At 39.0% G+C, this 22160-nt stretch overlaps 1 protein-coding gene and 1 long non-coding RNA gene across 6 annotated transcripts in view; one reads left to right on the top strand and one right to left on the bottom strand.

The window, feature by feature from the left end:
* Positions 1-15177: 15177 nt before the first annotated feature.
* Positions 15178-21912, top strand: LOC102694123 (monocarboxylate transporter 13). 5 transcript variants are annotated; one of them, XM_006641271.3, is made up of 6 exons: positions 15178-15321; positions 17213-17461; positions 18691-18834; positions 19479-20291; positions 20500-20639; positions 21524-21912. In XM_006641271.3, exons 2-6 carry the CDS (start codon positions 17239-17241, stop codon positions 21542-21544), a joined length of 1341 nt encoding a protein of 446 aa, XP_006641334.2. In that variant the 5' UTR covers positions 15178-15321; positions 17213-17238; the 3' UTR covers positions 21545-21912. The 5 variants fall into 5 exon arrangements, with proteins under 5 accessions (XP_006641334.2, XP_015223768.2, XP_015223765.2 ...); XM_015368282.2 differs by having other exon boundaries at positions 17162-17461; XM_015368279.2 differs by having other exon boundaries at positions 17060-17461.
* The window catches only part of LOC138224348 (uncharacterized), a 20885-nt gene continuing 18009 nt past the window's right edge, over positions 19285-22160 (bottom strand). Inside the window, exon 2 of the long non-coding RNA XR_011182809.1 lies at positions 19285-19756. This is a non-coding gene — a long non-coding RNA (uncharacterized lncRNA). The remainder of the gene's footprint in view (positions 19757-22160) is intronic.

The following is a 22160-nucleotide window of genomic DNA, read 5'->3' as shown; positions in this document are numbered from 1 at the left end:
ACAGTGTTAAGAAACATGTTGGAATGACTGCTGCATGATATACAACTTGAGATTGCGGCACCATCTCTCTATTAGTCTTTCCTGTACACTGCAAAATATCCATTAAACTCCACTGCACTGAAAGCCTGTGGCAGTACCACAGCTATGTACATTTAGGATGCTGAAATATGTTATTGAATGCCCCTCAGGGATTTAGAGATTCATTTGGCTGTATCTAGTGCCTGCATTACAACACTCTTTTAGGCTTTGCCTGGATCCTTGTCTCTTAAGCCATCATCACTCTTTGGGTTAAGGACAGGTTGCATTCCTCACTGCCCTACAGTGAAGCCAGGGAACTACCATGTAAGTTTAGTCAGTTTTGGGCTTTTCTTTCCCAGCAGCACCATGCTAAGCCTGAAAGACTGCTTTACTACAATAAAGACTTCTGTAATTCTGGTTTTGGCTGTGGAACCTTCTTCAGCTGAAGCCTAGTGTTTATAATCGCACCCATAATAATATCAAGCTCAGTTAATTTCGGCACTGTCTGGGCCTGACATGAACAAAGTTTGCTTTGTACAATGTATTTTAAGATATACATTGAACCAAAAGTTTTTTTCCTGATAAAATGCCCAATAATGGGAAATGAGTGATCCTTGTGTGCTGTACCGTAAATTCACACTTTCAACTAGAATGCAGTGAAATGACCTCCAACAAATTTTACCACAGTCTTACACCTTATGCAGTAATGTATTTCACAATGCACCCCACTAAGGGACCATCTGTGTAACTGTTTCTAAACACCTGGGACTATTGAGATTATGTCATGTCAATTGTCTTCAAAATAAAGCAAGGTGAGCTAACTGGTGATGAGATAACAACTGGAACCGAACCTCAGTGAAAGGATGTTACAGTGTTTTTGTAAGGGGGGGCGCCTGACTAGTAATTGCATGAGATGCAAGATAAAGGTTTCAATGAAGATGCTAATTTTGCTCATGTAAGAGGATGAGAAGAGCATGAGAAGGGTTAAAATTGAGAGAATGCCATTTGGCCCATCTTGCTCCATTGGTTACCAGTACAGTAGCTTAATGATCCAAGACTTCAATCAAACCATTTCTCAAAGGGCCCCAGGAAGTCAGATTCAACAATGTGGCAAAGGGCTTGACTCCCGACTACAGAAAGATGCGTCTCCAGCCTCCTGTCCTGAATGCTCCTAGGACCGATATGCATTTGTGTCATCATTTATATGAGGTAAACACAAGCTCTTGGTAAGCTAAAGATGCAATATTAGTAATCAAGAAAAAATGTAGATGCTGTTTTATAACATTAAATAAAGTGGATAAGGAAAAAAGAATACCTTTATGCTGGAAATTGGGAGATTTGATTTTGAGCTAAGCAAGGAGCATGAAACTCTGTCCTTTGGTCTTAGGCGAAGGTCAGGTTGATTGCGAGGGTCTGAAGTTCTTCTGCTTCTTTTCTTGCATATGCATCAGCATAAACATTGAGAATATGAATGCAGCACTGTCAGCAACACCAGCAAAATATCCACTCTCAGCTAAAAAAGCCTTGCGCTTATTAGTGCTCCTGCTGGCGGAAACTGGGAAATTCCAAATTATTTTGCATTGATTTGTAAACATGACATGCAAAAAATCTGATTAATTGTGATGGGGTTCGGTGGTTTTGAAACAAAAAAATAAAGGACTAAAGAATTATTCTAGTAACTAAATGAAGTTCCTTTCAAATGAATGCATAGTGTATGCTTATCACAGATTAAATTACGCTAATAAAGGAATGCTAGAATGAGGGGATCTGCTCCTGTGCACTCTCTCACAACAAGATTTCAGAAGAGCAACATAATATATGCAGTTAAACTGACTTATTTATTTTGGGAACTGTACACAATCCACAATCATACATACAATTTTGGAAAAGTTTTTCCAAAAGGCAAAAAGCTCCCTTCGGATTCGACTCCAGCATCCCTCCTGGAGCTGCCCCTGGGTCCCCTCAGTCTGACTGGGGTTCAAGCCCTCGTCCTGCGGCAAGGAGGCTGCCCATGAAATATTCCCAGCTTTCACAAAGCGTTCAGTCCTTGGATGTTGTTGTCTGTATTGAATTCAATTCAGACTGTTATTTAACTAGGCTATTAGTATTTGTTATATCATGCAGAAGTGCTTGAATATGCTTATCATCAAAATTATGCTTAATGAGCATTTTTGTGCTATTAGAAGATTCTTATAATTGTGCTGTTTTGTACAGAATATGAATGCATAATCTGTGTGCCTTCATATACCCTGCGGATATATGAATCTTTAGTGCGTGGTTTAATTGTTAAGTACTCTCGTGACCAAGTACTGGTGGTGGATAGAAAGTGGATCAATGGAATTTTACTATTATCTTAAAAGAAATATTGATAACATTTCTTTTTTAAATACTGTGGAGAACACAATATTTTATAGGAACAAGTAAAGGTTAATTCCGCACTTAAAAAAGAAGAATACAAATTTCAGGGGTAAAAAGAACACAGCATACTGTAGCAATTGCTAGGTCCCAGATCTCCAAGGGTTTGTATTATAACATATAGAATATGACAATTCCAGACTAGTGTATTACACTGAGAGTAACAGTAAGTGATTGAATACTAATGTTTCAAAGTAGGCACTGCAAAGGGTTAACTGACAGCTGCAACCATGCAATCTTTTGAATCTCATTGTGACAGACAGATCAGCCTCTGGATTAAGGTTCATTTCTAAGACACAAAAGCTTGAAAATCAGTCAAGACAAGTGTTTAATAGCAGGCAGGGTTAACTCATTCTCATTTAATCTGCCAGGGGGGCCATAATAATGTTGCTTCCTGGACAACCTGCCACAGATAATTGTTATGTGCTCATGTGTGCAATTGACTAGCAGAATGGCAGTGTGTGCCACTGGCTTCTGTGCATCATTTTAATCGATTATTTGATTGATTTAAGACAACTCTTCTCATTTTAAGCAAGACAAAACAATTAGGCTTATCTTTGCTTTTATAGTTGCTTTTATGTCTTACTGGTGTGAGAAAGCTGTTCCTGTTCAAATAATAACTTGCTAGTTTGTTCTCTCCTGCCACAGCACTATGGGGTTCTATGTCCTCATCCTGGAATTTACCGATTGTCCCCTGAGCTAGTTAACTGCTGATGTGAGGTTGGAGGTTAATGTAATGATAAGGTTGAATATGCAGTCCCTGTCATAATTCAAAGTACCTCAACATAATCTCCTCGCTTTTGTTTGTTACAGTTAACATTATGTGCCAATCTAAACTTTTTTATTTTATTTATTTGCAACTTTAATTACTAATAATACATACCAAGACACCTGACTAGATGGTTAGCAGCTTATTTTTTACTGCGAACCAAAACAATCTACACTGCCTTCAGACTGGGGTAATAACAGAGCTCGGAGTTTTCAAACCTTTTCTTCCCTCCATGCTTTTATCTCTACATTTACATTTATCTCTCTCACTCTTTCTGCTGCTGTGTTCTCATTTTGTAACCCACCCATTCACCCCCTCACTCAGAGCTTCCAACCCAGGAACACGCTGTGGTGTGTTTTGAAAATCAGCCTGGAAGCTGTAAAAATATGTTTTCACATCTGGGCATCATGCAGGCTTTATGCTATATCCATCTTTTCCTTCTTTTTCTGAATATCCTGTTGAGCGTTATAAGCTTTGAAATCACACTTCAGCCTTTTTTGCTAATTGCTAAGCTTGGGGTATGAAGTAAAAACGGTCCAGTCTTTTAGTAAGATACGTCTTATTTTTAGAAACCGCACATTATCGGTTAATTATGCAAATCACACAGCTAGATACTGATTATTAAAGTCCCAGATGAAAAGCCCCAGATTTCTTGTATGCAGGGTCCCCTGGTATTTGGGATGGCTGCTCTGTGTTTTTTCTGATTTCTCTTTTCAATTCAAGGTCTGTCCATGCTTAACAACCTGACTTGTGGTTCTGAAATACTGTAACTGGTTTCTTGGTTAGAGTTTTTTAATAAAAACCTCTGTCGATCTCAGTCAGTACTGCACGTTTCTACCAACAAGGCAAGCCAATGCCAGCTTTGCAGATTTGCAAACTTTGCTCTATGCAAAGGTAAAAAGAAGCTAAAGACGCTTAAGCAGTTGGAAGATGGTGGGATCAGTATGGTTCACAGTAGCTTTTTCATACTGCAAGCCCTTCTATCTAATGTCCCACATGTTACACAACTTGTGTTTTACCAAAAGAAGCCGTGAGAATAAGCAAATTTATTCTGTGCATTATATGGGTGGCAACGTCTCATAGCAGTTAGTACTGCTGCCTTGAAAATTCAATGTTCTGGGCTCAAGTCTGTTTTTTGGTACCAGTGTCTGCGAACGTTGCATGCTCTATCCTTTCATGGTGAATGTGATGTTTTCCAGGTGTTCTGGTCTGCTCCCTCGTCCCAACAACATGCAGGTTAGCTTTAATCGTCTGCTCTAATTTCATTCTCAATTTTCTTAAAGCTCACCAATTTATTGTCTGCAAAAATACTACATGGTATTCCAAGAAACGTTTGTTTTCTTCAGGCATTTCAAAAGCTTTTTAACTACTGTACATGACAGTCCATAAATGAGACTAAAGTTCACTAGACAAGTTTATCTTTATCACATGAATCCAATTGACTGCAGACAAAAGAAAACTTCAGAAGATCTCCTGCTTTAAAAACAGTATAAGTCTCTCTTTATCTCTCAGTATAAGAAGTCATGGGAAGAAGAGATAACACTTAATTTCCCTGAGCTGGATTAAGAGTCAAGTCAATATATTGTAGAAAACAGGTAAGATTCTTTTCCTAATTTTCAATGTTAAGATCTTTGCAATCCTCTCAGTGATCCATGGTGTTGCAGGCTGCACATGGTTGTTGCGCCACATTGATACCAGCAGGTTGTAAAAAGAAGCCAAACCTTTCATGACCTAATCCAGTTGCTTTGGGCTGATACACATTTAATACTAAACACAACTCTTATATCTCTGTTTGGACATTATTTGTGTGAATGAGCAATTTATTTATACAATTACATTTTTGAGGCAACTTATAAAAGATCAATCTAATTGTAACAGCTTGCATTTGATCATTTTATCCTCCAGATTCAAAACAGGCTGTGTGAGGTAATAAGTTCAGGGCAATTTCTATGTTAAAAAGTATTATTTTATTTTGCCAAATGACCTTTTCTTCTTCAAATACCTCAAGTTCATTGTCTGTTACAGATTTACCTGTTCCAGATGTCAACAGTGAGAAATCTATTTCACATTTCCAGAAATGTTTTGTGTCGCATTGCCTAATATTTCCAGTTTACCAAAATATATCTCATTGAATCCGCTCATTCCTAAATTACTGACTGAACGGAGATAAGGCAGTGGATAAACCTGATTGCTTTTTTACTGTAAGCTTCTAGGATTTAGAACCAAAAAGGAGACATCCTAAAACGACCTTCTCTTGTTAGATACAGTCAGGACAACAGAATTGAACAAATTCTAAGTATAATATAAAAATATCATGATATAGCATAACAGCCTTACGCTGATTTTTATCAGTATCATTACAGTAATGTATAAATTATGTATTTCAGTAGTTCAGGAATTCATATTTCATAGTAGAGCATCAGAAAGAAAAACAGGACAGATTCTTTGGATTTTATACTAACCAGTTCTTGATACCTCATATCTGAGTTTATAGGAAAGGCATCAGTATAATACTGCACATTCTTAAGACTTTTAAAGCTGTGGTTAGCTTTTCTGCCGTGCAGTACTGGGGCCCAGAATTCAATTCCAGACCCGGGATGCTACAGTATCTGCGTGGAGTTTGCACTGTATGTTCTCCTCATGCTTTTAGGTTTCTTTTGGATCCTTTGGTTTCCTCTCAGAGTCCAAAAACATACAGGTATGTCAATTGGCTTCTGGGAAAATTGGCCCTGGTGTGAGTGTTAATGTGCCTGTTTGCCCTGTGATGGACTGGTGTCCCATCCAGAGTGTATCCTGCCTTGTACCTGTTGTTTGCCGAGATAGGCTGAAACCCAGTATTGCAAGAAGCATTTAGAAAATGTATGGATAATATTGCTTAAACAATATAAATACAGTGAACAATATAAATACAGTTTAAACATTATTTATAATGGGGGCCATTATCAATTCTAAATGTAATTAACATTACCAGATTAGTAATGATATTTTAAGAAACATTTGCATTTCAGAATAGAGCGTGCCACATTTCTTTCCCACAATTTCAAACAAGACCATTGATCATCTTCTTGACAGGCAAAAAAAAAAGAAAACAAATAAGGAAAGAAAAAAATATAATCAAAACAGGCAACTTCAATCAGGTACTACATCGATTTTTCCTCTCTGTCTTTACAGACTACGTGTATGTATTGGATTTTTAATAAATATGCAGAATATAAGGTTCCACTGCGCCTCTGGAGACATCTACACTAGGAAAAATAAGTACCTTCTCATTTCTTTTTGTCCCCCAAATCCGTCTGCTCTCTATGGGTGACGGAATGCCCCAATCTCTGAAACTGTATCCTCAAGGATATCCGAGAGACGCCTTCTCTAAACTCCTTCAAATCTAGACTGAAAACCTTCTTCAGAAGAGCCTTTACTTCACCGGTCTGTTCTTTACCCCTCTGCTCCTGCTGTATTCAGTACCCCCCATCTACGGTCTCCTCTCATTGTGCATAGCTTGGGTATTTTTTATGCTTGTCGTCGTTCTGTAAAGCACTTTGAGAAGCCACCTTTAAAGATGCTATATAAAACAATAAATACAGTTTATTATAATTTATATTATAATGAAAGCATACAGTACTTTATTCCAGAATGTACCAAAAATAAATAATCCAAAACTGTTTCATCAGGATTTAAAAAATAAAAAAAACTTGAACTCCATTATACAGCTCTTCAAAGTTATCCTATACTATTTTGCTCCTCTTTCTAAATAAATTGCAGTTCTCCCTCAAAGCTAGTGTCCAGAGGTTTGTGACAATTAAAATGCAGGGATATGACTGGAGGAGCCCTGTCCTAAGAACAGAGGATTTATCCCCTTCTTCAGTCACTGCGGAATCATACCATTAGTGGAACCCTGAGACATACGATGTGGTTTTGATCTGATCTTTCAAAGGGATTTGAAAAAAAACATTGACGACGTGTGAATTAAAGATTTACTGTAAAGCAGAGGATAGGAGATAACCCCACAGACCTCTCACTTTGGCTGGGTAAAAAAGTAATTCCTAAATTCCTAATCCGTGGCAATCTGAAGATGTGATTGTCCCCAGACTGTTAAAACCATTCTGTCATTCTGGGAGATAGAATGTGAACAGACCCCAGGCTGAAATGCAGTAATATAATCATAGACCTGCATACTAAAATGCCATCTGGTCTGAGTGTGGGAATACTTAGTCTTAGTTTAAGTTGTAGGAAGCTGCAAAAAAGGAACCCATTTATTTCAATCCCTGTAGTGTCTTTCATGTACTGTAGTGTGGTTCATTAATGGAATTAATTTTAGGTTTGCCTTTTTTAAGTTGAGACTCATCAGCTCTTTTTGTTGCTTGTTCGCCTATGTTTTTTACTCAGTTACATCCGGAAAGCAGTATCACAGAGTTAAACTGGGATGCCACTGTTTTTACTGCCAGTGTGAATAGGCCCCAATACTGCGAAAAAGAGTGCTTACTGATGGTTTAGGCTTCAATCTGCTTGGCGTGAGGAATGACACCTGACCAAAAAGACAAGGAAGTTGAACCCTGCTCATCCACACCCAGGGCTGTGGGTAAACCTAGAGGCTGCGGTGCAGCGTGGGAAGGAGCAGAAGGGTTAATGTGATGAATGTTAAGAAACAGAGCTCTAGAGCAATCGTTCCCCACGCTGGTCCTGGGGTATCCCTGTGTGCCGGTTTTCACTCCAGCTGAGCTACGCGTCTCCAGTGCCGACTCATCACTTCAATGATCTGCTTGCTTGCTTAGGCTTTTATTTCACTTTGTTTTTCTTTGATCAGTCGTGAGTGTTAGAAACATGTACCTGGAAGGGTGCTGTTTCCAACAAGTTCAGCACACAGAACTTTACACAGTCCGTCCTCAACTGGCTTGTGCTTCTGAGTGGAACAGCTCTTCCCAGTGGATCACTTGATGATGAACACGACACTGCAGCTGACACACCCATAAGGAATGCTTTTCACAGAGGTCCGATTGGTTGGGTTAATCTACAACATGCCTGAATGCCGTTAATTCCTTAAACAAAGGGTGTGAAAGGTCCTCTAGGATGGAACATGGTTTACACAAGACTCTAACAAGGCTGTAACTGATTCAACAGATATGGGGTAGGCAGGACAGAAAGATCAGCACCAATGACTTTCTGACTAGTTTGAGAATACTACCCAATTTATTCTACTTGTAATTTACTGAGCTGGACCATAGAGCTAATGTGCAAGGGACAACTTAAGGCAACGTTACTATGAAGGCTGTAATAATTCACACCACTAAAAACAAATTCATTTGATCAATTATGCTAAATCTATCAGCATATTGTGCATCTGAAGCTTTACAGAACTTAGAAATCCGAACCAACACGAGAACATCTCCACAGAAACAGTATGGATTCCGGCACAAGGCATCCCATACCTGTTTCTTATTCACAGAGTATGACACAGATAGATAGATCTCCATCGTTATTCCAAGAAGACTGATGTCCTCATTTGAATAATTCAGGTCACTTGTTTCATGCTGTGGCTTTCTCTAGTGTAATTCAACAGATGTATTGAGTTGAGTCCAAAAGGCCTACATAATCAAAGGGAAACATCAACAGTAGTGAGCTAGGCAGGATATTGATGTGAAGCTTCTGTTCATGGCCTTGACAGGGCCAACATTATGCATCACATCTGCCAGCAACTGTTTTATGGTACAAGAGGAGATTGAAAAAAAAAACTTTAAAAAATGGAACATGATAAAAAAGGCAGCACGTGCAATGAGTAAAAAAGTATTCCTGACTGGACTCCATTTTCAAAACTTGAGTCTGTATTACTCTGAATACAGCAGTACATTGATTATAACATACAGTAATTACAGATAGTAACAATGTACTCTTAACAATTGTAGGTCATACAATACTAATAAAAAATCTGACCGGATAATTGTTAAGAAAGATCTTAATTCAGCTAATGTAATTCATCTGTTTACAAAGATACCTTGGAAGGAAAACTACCTCGCCAGAGTTTACATTAATTTTAACTGGAATTGTTTAGAACAAGAGTGATTCTCTGATTTGGTGCCTGTTTATGAAGCTCAGGCTGAAAATAAGATCAAGGTATGAATAAAACCCATTGGCAATAATGATATGTATTCAGATGGTTGTTATGTTTGCTTTATTTTTATGTTTTTCCAATTAAAAAATGTATTATTTTTCAGCAGCAATATGTCTGATGTAATACACATGGATTTCAATTTTGTAAAAAGCTAAAACTGTCAGTGTGCTGTGATAGTGCTCATCTTTAGGTGAGGGGAGCAGACTCTAATTAACCCCAGAGGGTACTGTGTACCATATAAGGCAGTTATTTATAAATCATTTGTGAAAGACACACCAGGCCTATTTCCATTTTAAAATTCAGAGATGCATCTCTCTGTATATGTATATTTAATAAGAGCAACCTGTGAACTTTTATCAAAAAAATTTAAAGTTTTAAAAAATTGAGCAAGGCCTTTCATCTCTCTGTTATGCTATTTTTCCAGCAAAAAAATGTTAAAATTAAGCAGACAAAATAAAAAGTCTTTATTTACTGGCAGGCAGGCCTAGCTGTGAGCCATTCTTGAATGTCAGTGTTCTTAATTAAGTGCTGCATCTATTTAAATAACTTGAATAAGAAAAAAACCTGTGTAAGACAATAAGTGATATAAGATGAATCTTTAAGTAAAATATAGTGAATAATAAATCCTTGGTGATGCTCCTTTAATATTTATAAGAATGTGCAGAGGAGTCAAAGTTAAAAAGTGGGGAAAAAAGCCTTATGAAATTAAAGGACTTTTTTGAAATGTACATTCTTGGTGGTATAAAGACTGTTCATGAAAAAGTATCAATTTCAGACTACAGGTCTTTAAGTATTACTGAATTATGGATGAGCACCAGCTACAACTAAATTAACAAAGCAGATGAAAATAAGGCACATCCAAGCACCATGAGAGAGTAGTTTTCCCAAAGTCAAAGTCTGAAGTATTTCTTTTTCTTCCTTCATGAACCTTACAAATTCCAGTGCCTTGATAAAGATTTATCATGTGTGGCTCATGAGAAAGCAGACACTTTGCACATGCAAAACTAAACTAAAACTTTTTTGCTGTGCTTAATTGTTTCTCATCTCCTAGACATAAATGCAGAACATGACTTTCGACCCAGTGTGCACTTCTCCTGACCAAAAAAAGGATCACCTGACTGCAGACATTTTTTTGAAGTAGCAGACAAATCAAAGGTCACTGCTTTAAACTCAGTTGATGCTTTCATAAATGTCAAAGAAAAAAATATGTAGAAGCTCTTAAGAGACCACAAGGGGCTTTCAGCTGGTCAGCAGAATGAAGTTTTTTCCATATAGATGACCTTTTAAGTGACTGGTTCAGTTCTAGCTTATAGGAGGGCGCTAGATAAAGGACTGTTTAAGTAACGGGCAAGGGGCAAGATATGGCTTTGGGAGAAAATCAAATCATATTTAATAGCTGTAAGTCAGAATTAATAGCTGTGCACAAATGTTCACAGTACTCTCCATATTTATAATAATTTTCAAAAAAATAAAACCAAAAACAACACAGATAAAAGAAAGGAGAGAAAAGTCTGCAGGAAACACTGAAAATTATCCCTAATAGTAATTAGAACTCTGTATGTTGTGTTTCCCACAGACACTTAACTGTGAAACAAACATCCCAGGGCCTCCCAAATGGCCTCAAGCTTGATCCAAAAATATCCATGTTTCTCGCCTCACTTCCCTTTCGATACTCAGTTTCCAGGATGACCATGACGTCACAACCAAACAGCACAGCCCATTTTACAGCTCTTCACAACAGCCTTAGCCAGAAATAAAACTGAGCTGAAGGATAGATTTACTCATTACTAAGAACATTAAGCTTATTAAACGTTAAGAGAAATAAATGAAAATTTTGGAATGTTAAAAAAGCCTTTGTTGATCTAAACATATTATCCCGAGAAATGAGCGTGTGAGGTAACTGTATAACAAAAGTCCAATGGGAAATTAATCCTGCAGGATATATTTGTTTGATATGAAAGACATTCATGTCAACAATCTAACTGTACATATATATGATAATGTCACTTGGAAGACATTATTTCACAAAACTGAATAAAAACATCAGACTTTATAACTGTATGTGTGTGCATGTTTGTACAGTGATAGCTTTCAAAGATGAAAAAGAGATGCATTTACTACACAGGAGAATAAAAGAATAACATACATGAGCAAAATCCTTTCAAATCAGGTTTTATACTTCTTCCATTTAGATGACTGAATCTTCTTTTGAAATAAAGGGCTTATTTGTCAGCCAGGACAATCACTTTTCCTTTAAAGAAAAAAGCCAAGGGTAACTTTAACATATTCCACTAAAATATTAGGATTTAATTTCATCTTGCCTGACAGACAAGAACTAATATTGTGTGCTTGGCGTATGGATGTCATAGTGAGGTCAAAGGGCTCATTCAAGATGTAATCCTACTGATGTTTTGTCTTTAATTTGATGTATTACCACACAGAGACACTCCACCTCTAAACCTTACATATAACAATTTGATTTGTTGCCAAGTTTAATTTTTGTGTCTTGCTGGACAGAAAGCACTGGAATGTGACTGTTGCCATAAGGAAGATAATATTCCTTTCCTGGTTTCTTTTAGAGGATCATGAGCTTTCTGTGCTGTATAACGAAAGTACTTTACTGCCCCCCCACACTCCCTCCAATGTAGAAAAAGAGGGCTGTGTCTCATTGAGATTCATGTTAGATGCACTGTCTTCTTCCAAATTAAATATATTTTCTCACTGAATAGCAAATAGCGCAATTAACAAAACCTGAACAGCTGCCACATTTACGGTTACTAAGCCCTTACAATCTTTATGTGACCTGTCCACCTTAAGGAACCTTATGGGTTGGGTTCATTACTGGTGACTGTGGAAAAAACAATTTCACTTCCATTAGAGCAGAGCTGGGCTGGTTATCGCCTTGTACCGTTTAGCGTTACACTTCTTTCAGTTGAAGCTACCAAAAGCAAGGACGTCTTTGCCCAACAACCACGTGATATGAATTTCTTCTTTCTCAGGGGGGAGACAAGTTGGGCATACTGTAGGTGTACCATTTAAAGAGTTATTGTAGATTCTCTATGGAATGTGCTGACCACAAACACTGACATTGTAATCGGAATACCTTCTTCCCTATCAAGAGGGAGCTTGGCTGAGGATCTACACTAGGTAGTGGTGCTGGCACTGCAGTCTGATAGAGAAGGTGATTGGCTATCACCAATATCTGTAACACTGGGAAAGTAATAAAAAACACACATTCAATGTGTATAAAATATATAGAGTTTAGATTTTGATCAAATGTTTTTTTTTTTCTCACCAGTTGGTCCTTTGTGATTGTCAGTGCTAAACCAGAGAGAGTTTTTTCTGACAAGAGATGTCAATCACCTCTGTAGTGAGAAAGCTGAGTGAGAGCACAGGTGATGAGTCTGTTTAACCTGTTGAATGTGGAGCCCGGTGAAAATCAAGAAAGAAAATCGGTATGAGCGAGGCTGGACTGCGATCCAGGTGCCCCTCCTCTGGGGTGCCCATCCTCACAGGCAGCAGTGTCTAACATGGCAAGATTGCAGCCAAACAGAGTTTGTCAATAGGAGGTCACGTTCTGGGAGAGGGTAATTCACAATGCCTGTCCGAGATCGACATTTCATCATCCATCATCCATTTGGAGTGATTGATGACATCCTGACGGCACAGTGTTACATTATTCAAATCCTAGGAGCTCACATTCTGCCTTTCCCGCTGGCTCGTCCTGATGAGACGACATCCCAGCACAGCAACGCACATCCCCACACTGCTCGTGCAACAGTGGCTCTCTCACGAGATAAGAGTGAGAGAGTTACGCCTACTCATCCGGCTTTGAACACTGTGTCATGTTTGACAACATGTGTCATCTGGATCTTAAGGACAAGTGAACAGGCACCTGCTTGCCTCATCTCTACGAGACAAATGGGCCACAATCCCACAAGACAGCCCCTGCAACCTGGTGAGACTTGTTAAAAGAAGATTTTGTCATTCTCCTGATGACTGCAAATTTGTTGCAGTTAGTGATAAGTATCCTATGCTGCTCAGTTTATATTGGGTTTGTATAGGTCCCATAAGTTACATTGTCCATCTAAAGCCCCACTGCTCCCCCTAGTGAAACAGTATAACTAATGCAGTCTCCCTATATTTCAGAATACTCTGAATACATTTTTTGAAAGTTCATAAAATTGAATTGCGTACAACCAAATATGTCAGAGCCAAGAGTTTCTGCATAGTTAAAAGTGTTGTTGAAAATATGGGAGTTAAAATGAATGCACTGATCTTTTGTAGGGATGTATTAACATATGTATTCCATAGACATTTCAAACAAGACACTATGTCATCCAACAAAGAGAAAAGAAACTACACAGAAATACATAATTTTATAGAATGAAAGCACTTCTGCCCTAGGATGCATCAAAGGTCAACAGTACATTCAAGAACATAAGGATATAAATAAAATGTGCAAGTGTTGGGCTCATAGAAAGCCATGGCTATTTAAAATAAATAATTATTTTTTCTTTTCTTAGCAAATTCACCCTTGACCAGGAGAGAAATGTAACTACATGTATTATAATTCATTATATTGTGACACTTTTGTATGGCAATTTGCAAGAATTGCACAATACCGGCTTTCGGGTCAAGGCTGTCTAAAACTGACTCGCACACAGTCCTACAATCATTCTGGGCTGACTGCTTCAAATACAGTGTGGAGTTTACTCACAAATTTTGGTAAAAAGAGAAAAAAGATGCATGTATAATATAATTATACTTATATAAAAGTAATTTATTCTTTCTGGTGGGTTACATTTTTTACAAACATCTTGTGAAATCAACACTTTCTTTACCTTTTTTCTTTAAAACACCACAAGGGGGACCCCTTACCTACAGTACTTCTTTCACTTTGGCATTCAGAATCCCTTCCTGACAGAAAAAATACATCAGGTTGTAGGAATAAGATTGCGTTACAACAGCTGAGACAGTGTAGCATTGTTATTTAATATTTTTATGGCTCTTTTTCCAGGTACTCACTTATTTGTCGAATCAATCAACTGGCTTTTCCCTTTTTTGTTAACGTTAAAATAAATCAATGCAAAGCAAACCTGTTTAGCTTTTCCTGTTCCACATGCTAACCAATTTTAGGTGGTTTTCAGGCTTAACTTGAAAGATTAAACACTAAAGATGTGTAAATTCATTATAAGAAGGCCAGGCGTGAACTTTGTTAGGTGGTCAGTATGTCACTCACTCGCTCAGTCCAGATTTTGTTTTCCAACACAAGAAAGTGTAACAGGAAGCAACAAGAAGCCTCCGTGATTAATGTGATAATATACTGTAGTTCAGTGCTCATGGTGTGCACTGACATTTTGAGTTCCCTGACAATCCATATAAATAAATGTACTCAAACAAAGTTACGTGAATCAGTTTACCTGAAACCTTGAAACTATGATTAGAGGGCACCATGTGCATACTGTAAAACTACACAAAATGACTGCTTTGTTAGTGTGATGAGGGATGTTTTGCTGTGAAGAGATGGATGAAACCGACTGACTAGTGTTAACTGGAACAAATTACCATATTTGTATGAATCACAAATATATATATTAAAATAAAAATCCTGAACACATATACTTTTTGCTTGTAGCATAACACACTTTTTTACCATTACTTTTTACTGTTTAGATTAATATGTATTTATTTAAAAAAAAGTCAACTTCTATATCAGAACAATTTTACTCCCTTTGGGTTTGAATGCACAGCTGAAACAGACAGAAAAGCCTGATCGATTTTTTTAGCTTGTGTCAGGTGTTTCAGTCACTTGACACCTTAAAGCCCATCTTGCATTAAACACGTAGTGTGTTTTCCAATCCCCTTGCACTGCTGATGACCTTTGATTCATGAAGACCATTAAACTTTCACCCACAAACAGAAACGTGGAAAACAGCGCTGATTTAATTCTGGAGGAAATCCCAGAGAAAGTACAACAATGGAAAGGATTTTTTAAGAGAAAGCAATGCCGCAGGTAAATTAAATTTTATATAGTAATAACTACTGTATGGTCATATAATCAGCGTCAGTTCCATTTTTCAATGCTATGAGAGAAAAGCTCTCATCATGCTGGGCTTGTGTTCTTGCTGCTGTGAGCTTATTTTAGCTTTTAAACAGTCATTGAAAGCTGTCGGTGATCTATACTTACACTCTGTAACTCTACCACTGCACATGATACATCAATGTAACGTTCCAATGCCTCTTGAAGGGCTAAAGGAAACTAAAATTTCAAAGCAAAACCCTTTTTCAATACACGTTTTTAATGACAGGCGTGTGTTTGCTTCTTAAACTTTTTAGCAAACAGCAAATACGCAGGATCTTTCTGTTGGATCAAGCCTGTTATATGAACAGCATTGATATTAATGGCTTCAAAAGAGAGAAACCAGAAAATGCATTACTTAAATTACACATACTGTACCTATAGTTAGCAGTTATTTCCACACCCTACCCTTTGTTTCAGAATATAACAATCATCATCCATGAAATACTCAGATCTTTATTTGTGCAGACATGGGAAATAAGGCAAATGAAAGTGTTGTTTTGCTTCATTCAATTTATTGCATCACTGCAAGGAAGGGAGGACTGTGGTCCCCATGTTGTCATTACTATATTACAAAAATATTCGTTTAGTTTTTTTAGAGAATTAAATTTAAAAAGTGTACATTACATTTAATTCATACTTCAGTTTGTAACGGCATTAACACTATTTCTGTATGTAGCATTGTCATTATTTTCAGTTGCTAAATGTGCTCATATTTCTGAAGATCAGTCTAAAAAATACATTCAACTACTTCAACCAAATTGAGTTGAAACAGACACAACCATTTATGCTTTACAATTACTGCAAACTCTGGAAGGATAGCATTTAACAATCAAAGTCTTTAAATTGAAATGTCTGAAGTGTATCATGTATTTTAAGATGGCATCCTGTTTTCTCTTTTGTTGCAAAGAATTTTTACCCAAAGTATACACACTCGAATTGTGATTTAAATGGGTCTTGCACATTGACTCAGGATTCCTTCCTGGGTTTTAGGCTGACATATGTCCTTATATATCCGTATATGTCCTTGAGTGTTAATCTAAGAAAGCCATCTCCACAACAAGAATTCATTAATATGTAGTCAGTCGTTTATCTTAGTTACATTTTTAACAGACTAAGCAATTAAAATGATGACTATGCAAAAAAGAGTACCTACTCCTGTTTACTGGACAGAGTGGGCTAAAACTAGGTTTTGTCCTTCTGTCCTTCAGTTTCCTTAAATAAATATGAGGTATGCTCTAACTTATAAACCAAGAAAGATTGCATTGCTAGGCAGAGGATCTCTAAAAATGTAAAGAATATCAAAACAATAGCCACCACCATACTCAATCCTGTAAAGACATATCACTCTAAAAACAGAAATCCGTGGCTAGAAATCACAAAAGTTACGTTCAGCAGCCACTGCTTGAAACATTCCCTTTGGTCACACTGGCTTGCCTGTAGCAATGCACTGAAATTGTAATATACTGTATATATTTCTTACAAAAACTACAGAGGTCTGCCTCATGAAAATGGACACCCCCACAGAAGCAGCAGAAGTGTCCAGATTTCCCCTGGTACAGTACATCAGTTAGTATCCATGAATATCCACCTTGTGTGTGGCCAGTGGAGCTCGGCCTTACACTGATGCACACGGGTGCACTGCCGAGAAGAGTGTGGTTGTGTTTTTCAGGGGGTTTAGGAGCGACTGTGTGACCTCCACTGTACATCAAGGCCTACTGAAGCGTGTCAGGGCTCTGCTGTAAGCATGGGATAACCTGTCCTGAAACTGCAGAAAACGCACAGCGTCTTGACTTCAGCCTGAACGCGCTTTTTGGACGGGCAGGAAGCAGCCATCCCAGCGCGCAGTGAATGGAGGCCGTCCCGCAGACGAGGGCGGTGAGGCCCGTCGACCCCCCAGACGGGGGCTACGGGTGGTTCGTTCTTCTCTCCACCTTCTTCGTTTTCGGCCTGACGTTTGGAGTCATCAAGTCCTTTGGGGTGTTCTACGTGGAGATTCAAAAATACTTCTCCACCACTGCTACCAGCACCTCATGGATCACTTCCGTTGCCGTGGCGACTGTCCACATTGCCGGTAAATATATTTTCCCATCACCGGCGAACACGTGGACATGCGTTTTATTTCTATTCCATTCGGAATTGCTGCCGGTACTGGTTCGGGAGAGAATAAGACATGTAGATCGTGCTCCTCCAGTCCGCTCTCCTGTTGAGCCATTTCCTGTTTGAGCAGCTGTAATCTTGGCTGTATTGGAGAAGTAATGCACCACTCACTGGCATCAATGCCTGGCAAGGAGCAGGAGCTGCTTTCTCCTGGAAGGCTGAGAGCCCTGGCAGACCACCCTCAGTTCTGCCTCAGTACTTATCTGCCAGTAATGGTCCTGGATACTTAGTACTATCTATACATTTTCTAACCACTTAGTCCAAGGGTACAGCATTTGGATTGAGTTTCCTTGCTAGGAGCATGAACAGTAGAGCAGACATGTGAAACCATTCAGGTTCAATGGGGGAAAACTGTGCCTGGATAACTTGTCCTCACTGGAGCTCAAGTTTCCTGATACTTTCCTCCTTGATATAAACAAGTTATAAAGCTGAAATACAAGACTTAGGGGAATCCTCTATTTAATTACAATGTTCACTCTATTTCCAGCAAGTTTCTCCCTTTGCAATCCTTACTTCACTGTTTCACTTTGAAATGTGAATACTGACATTTGAATATACTGTATATATTTTTATATTTAAATAATTTGAATTAATACTGTTTTTTAAATTGTATTTTAAATTATAGCTGGAACATATACAAGTACCTAGTGCCAACAGGAAAAATAAAGTTCTAAATTTTTGCAATAATTTCAAATTCTATAGATTTTTGATATATGAAATCACAAAAGAAGCAGCTGTAGAACCCAACTCATATGTTTACTGTATATTGCAGACTGCTTACAGTAAGGTAAACCTGGAATTCTTATAAAAGCAATGATTTAACTGAGTATGTTATAGGGAGATGGCAATACAACACTTCACCCTTTTACCCACAGAGAAAAATAATCAAAAGATTATTTCGAAACTGGTGTAAGAATCTCTCAGGCCATGAGAGGGACCCCCTTCTCAGTCAGAAGATCCCCCTGAGAAATCTCCCTCAGAGGCCCTCTATTCTAAATTTACAAAGGGAACGGAGATGCAGAGCAGCAGAGTAAATCTTTCTGGAACGCCGAACGAGAGCAGCCTGAATCAGTGGCGGGAAGTGGGATGCCTCACGCACACAGGGGGGCGCCGAGTCACGCTGCTCTCCTCTGTCCTGCCCAGCTCCCCTGGGCGCGGCGCTGAGCGTGCGCTTCGGGCACCGCGCGGTGGTCACGGCAGGGGGAGCGCTGGCTGCGTTTGGGATGATTGCGGGCGCCTTCGCACGGGACCTCGTCCACCTCTACGGGGCCGTGGGCCTCCTCTCAGGTCAGCGGACAGCTCTCGGTGGATGCTGAATATCTGAGCTCATAAGCCTGGCATGTTTAGTGGAGCCCAGAATTATCTTCCGGTTTTGCAAATGCCAATTAACTCCTTTTTTAAAGCAGTTGTTGCTCTTCACATTTTATATAAAGATACCTTTATTAAGTTAGTTTATTCAGTACTGCAGCTATCTGCACCCCTATATATTTCCCAGTCTTCCTAATAGTATGCATACTATCATGTACGATACTATTGTATATTATAATATTAGACAGTGCATCTATTACATTGCTTTGCAAGATGTGCAAGATATACAGACCCTTTGGGGAACAGATATCTGGTGTTTTAACATACAGTATGGAATCTACTCCGGAATATGGAATGTAAATATGTAAATAGGGACTTTACTAGCCAAGAGACAACTTAGAAGCCAGAAAAACTATCAGAGTATCAGGATATTTTTAACACCATCCATATTTAATCAGCTACAGTATGAGTGCCAGAGCAGCTATGATGTATATTTCCAGTCAGGACCATCAAGAAGAATCTGCTCCATATCTAGTCACTGTATGTGTAGTGAATATACCAGGTAATCAATGCCGAAGTGTCTCTCCTTAATCAGCAACTTTGTCTGTTTTTCTGAATTGCAGGTTTTGGATATGCCCTCACATGGACTCCCACCGTGACGATGCTGGGCAGATACTTTGAGAGGAGAAGGCCGATGGCCAATGGGTTGGCGAGCGCGGGGGAGTGTGTGGTCACCTTTCTCATCAGCCCTCTCTTCCAGTTCCTGGTGGACTGCTACACCTGGCGCGGGGCGATGCTGATTCTGGGAGGGATCGAGCTCAACCTGTGCGTCTGTGGAGCACTGCTCAGACCAATCCACCTCCGCCAAGACGATCCTGAAGAAACAGTGGAGCTTGAAGAGCTGCCGAACAAAACAGAGACCCAACAGAGGTCCAGTCAGAGCAGAGGAACAGGAAGGATCATCCAATACATAGATTATAGGCTGATAAAGAATGGGCGCTTCATGGTCTATGCAATGTTCGGTGTCTTTGCAGCCCTGGGCTTTTTTGCTCCAGCTTTGTTTTTGGTGCCCTATGCTAGAAGCAAAGGGGTAGCTGAATATCAAGCAGCCTCGCTCATGTCGATATCGGCCACCTCTGACCTAGCAGGGAGGATCGGCTGTGGCTGGCTTGCCAACTTGCGCCTTATAAAGACCATCAAACTGCTCTTCATTACAGTCACACTCCTGGGTGTGATCCTTCTGCTGTGTCCACTGGCTACCTCCTTCTGGCACCTGGTCATTTTCAGTGTGGCCTATGGCTTGGCGTTTGGATCAACTGTGGCCATCCACATCACTGTGCTGGCGGACCTTGTAGATGTGGCTCAGCTGGGAAGTGCCCTGGGCTTCTTCATGCTCATTCGCAGCAGTGGTGGACTACTTGGACCCCCCATTGCCGGTAAATGACATTTCCTTTCTAAAACTCTAATTCTGAGAATGTCTCACAGTCAGTATTATGTGGTGCGATTAACCCCAAGCTTCCCAAAAAGTTTTACATTGGAGTGCGGAGAGGCAAGATTAGGATCTAACCTTCCTCCAAGATTTCTATTTCAGTATGTTACTTCACTATCATTACCCTCTGACATTACCGATCTCATCACACCCAGGGTTTTTTATTGACAAGATGAGCAACTACGGGACTGGTTTCTTGATGGCTGGTGTGGCCCTCATCATCTCTGCTCTGTTTCTCCTTGTGCTGCACCAAATGAACAGGAGGGAAGAAATATCTAAACCAGTGTCGCCAGGGGTAAGTGAGTGGCCATCGGTGAAAGAACACGACAGCATAAACACATCTGACAATTTATCAACAATATAAAAAATAGATTGGAGTGTCCACGGTCATGCTTCTGTGCAGCCTGCAGGGATGTTCAATCCACATTCTCCCTGAATGCTTCACACTCAGAAGGGAGCCCATTCAACATTCAGCTTTCATAAACCAAACAGATCAGGTGAAGACATGACAAATCACTTCACCAAGTGAATACGGGGGGATCAGTATGGAAGCTAGGCTGATCAAGCCAGAGTGGAATTCAGCCAGGATATTGGGTTTAATTCACCAACTCTTACAAATAGTGTCATTGAATATCTGTTAATCTAAAGCAAGATTCTATCTCATGAACCATACAGTTCGCTATGTAAACAATTTGAAATACAGACCAGGCTTTAAGCACCTTAGATAAAGCAATGATAGGCTGACCTACAGTATAGGACAGAGCTAGTGGATTGCCCTCCCACTAGGTGGAATAATCCAAGGAGCTACTATAAGGACAGTAAAAGAAGGGGTAAATGTGGAAAATGTGTTGCACATCATCCAAAGTTACATTTAACTTCAATTTCACTATTGAACATCCACTAGACAGAATTTTTCAAAGCAATTTAACCCCTTGCAAGAAAGGAACACCAAATTCAACAGGAAAATCACAAACGAATACAAATAAAACTCTGAATTTTATGTTACTGAAATGTTAAATAATTTGACAACATTTTTGTTACATTTATAATATGGAATATTCACTGTAATTCGTCTACAAACAGCTGCTGTAACCAAAGCTTAATGCTCCTAGAGGCTTGTGATGATGGACAAAATGTATACAATATAGTAGATGTACTACTTTCCCTTTTCTTTCCTAGCGAGATGACAAGGCCAGGTGAATCATCTATCAAGGGCTGGAGGTACTTTTGGAAATCACCTACATTTTGCTGCTAGGGAGCTGCTCATCAAAGAACACAGCTCCCATTCTTTGAATCTGCCAATGTATCACCAGGTTGGGGAAACTGTGAACATCTGTTACTCTGTAAATCCACAAACTGGCACCACTGATCAGGAAACCTCCACTTTACAGTGCCTGCATTCCACATAGAACAATACTGTTTTTTTGTCGAAAAGTACATAGACATGGAACAATGCCTGAAATCATTTTGGGAATACCACAGCTCAATTAAAGCTTGTTCCATGAATGCTGTATTTAGGTTTTTCCATAAAGTGCCCAGTACTTTTCATTAAAATTCCTAACTAGCAATTGAACTGTTTACTTTATGTACAGTATGTGTGTGTTTGCAGCAGCTTGGAAAAACACTTATTGCAAATTCCATTCAACAAAAAGCACATCTCCTGAACAAATTTTAAACAGAAATCACATGATTGATCTACAGTATAACTATAATGTTGTCTGAGATCTTAATCTTGAATTAACAGATAGTTTATTTTTGTGGGAAAGCATTTCTAATCTTTCCCACCAAAATGGTGAATTACTTAACATGTCCCACT

This window comes from Lepisosteus oculatus, chromosome 20 (genome assembly GCF_040954835.1).
Source record: "Lepisosteus oculatus isolate fLepOcu1 chromosome 20, fLepOcu1.hap2, whole genome shotgun sequence".
Taxonomy (NCBI): domain Eukaryota; kingdom Metazoa; phylum Chordata; class Actinopteri; order Semionotiformes; family Lepisosteidae; genus Lepisosteus; species Lepisosteus oculatus.
This window is presented reverse-complemented; position numbering and strand designations above follow the sequence as displayed.

Bases quoted from the DNA above. Each gene is read 5' to 3' on its own strand.
- LOC102694123 (XM_006641271.3), top strand. From the start codon at position 17,239: ATGGAGGCCGTCCCGCAGACGAGGGCGGTGAGGCCCGTCGACCCCCCA. The intron at 17,462-18,690 runs GTAAATATATTT...TGTCCTGCCCAG, and splicing joins GGCGACTGTCCACATTGCCG to CTCCCCTGGGCGCGGCGCTG. The intron at 20,292-20,499 runs GTAAATGACATT...CATCACACCCAG, and splicing joins ACTTGGACCCCCCATTGCCG to GGTTTTTTATTGACAAGATG.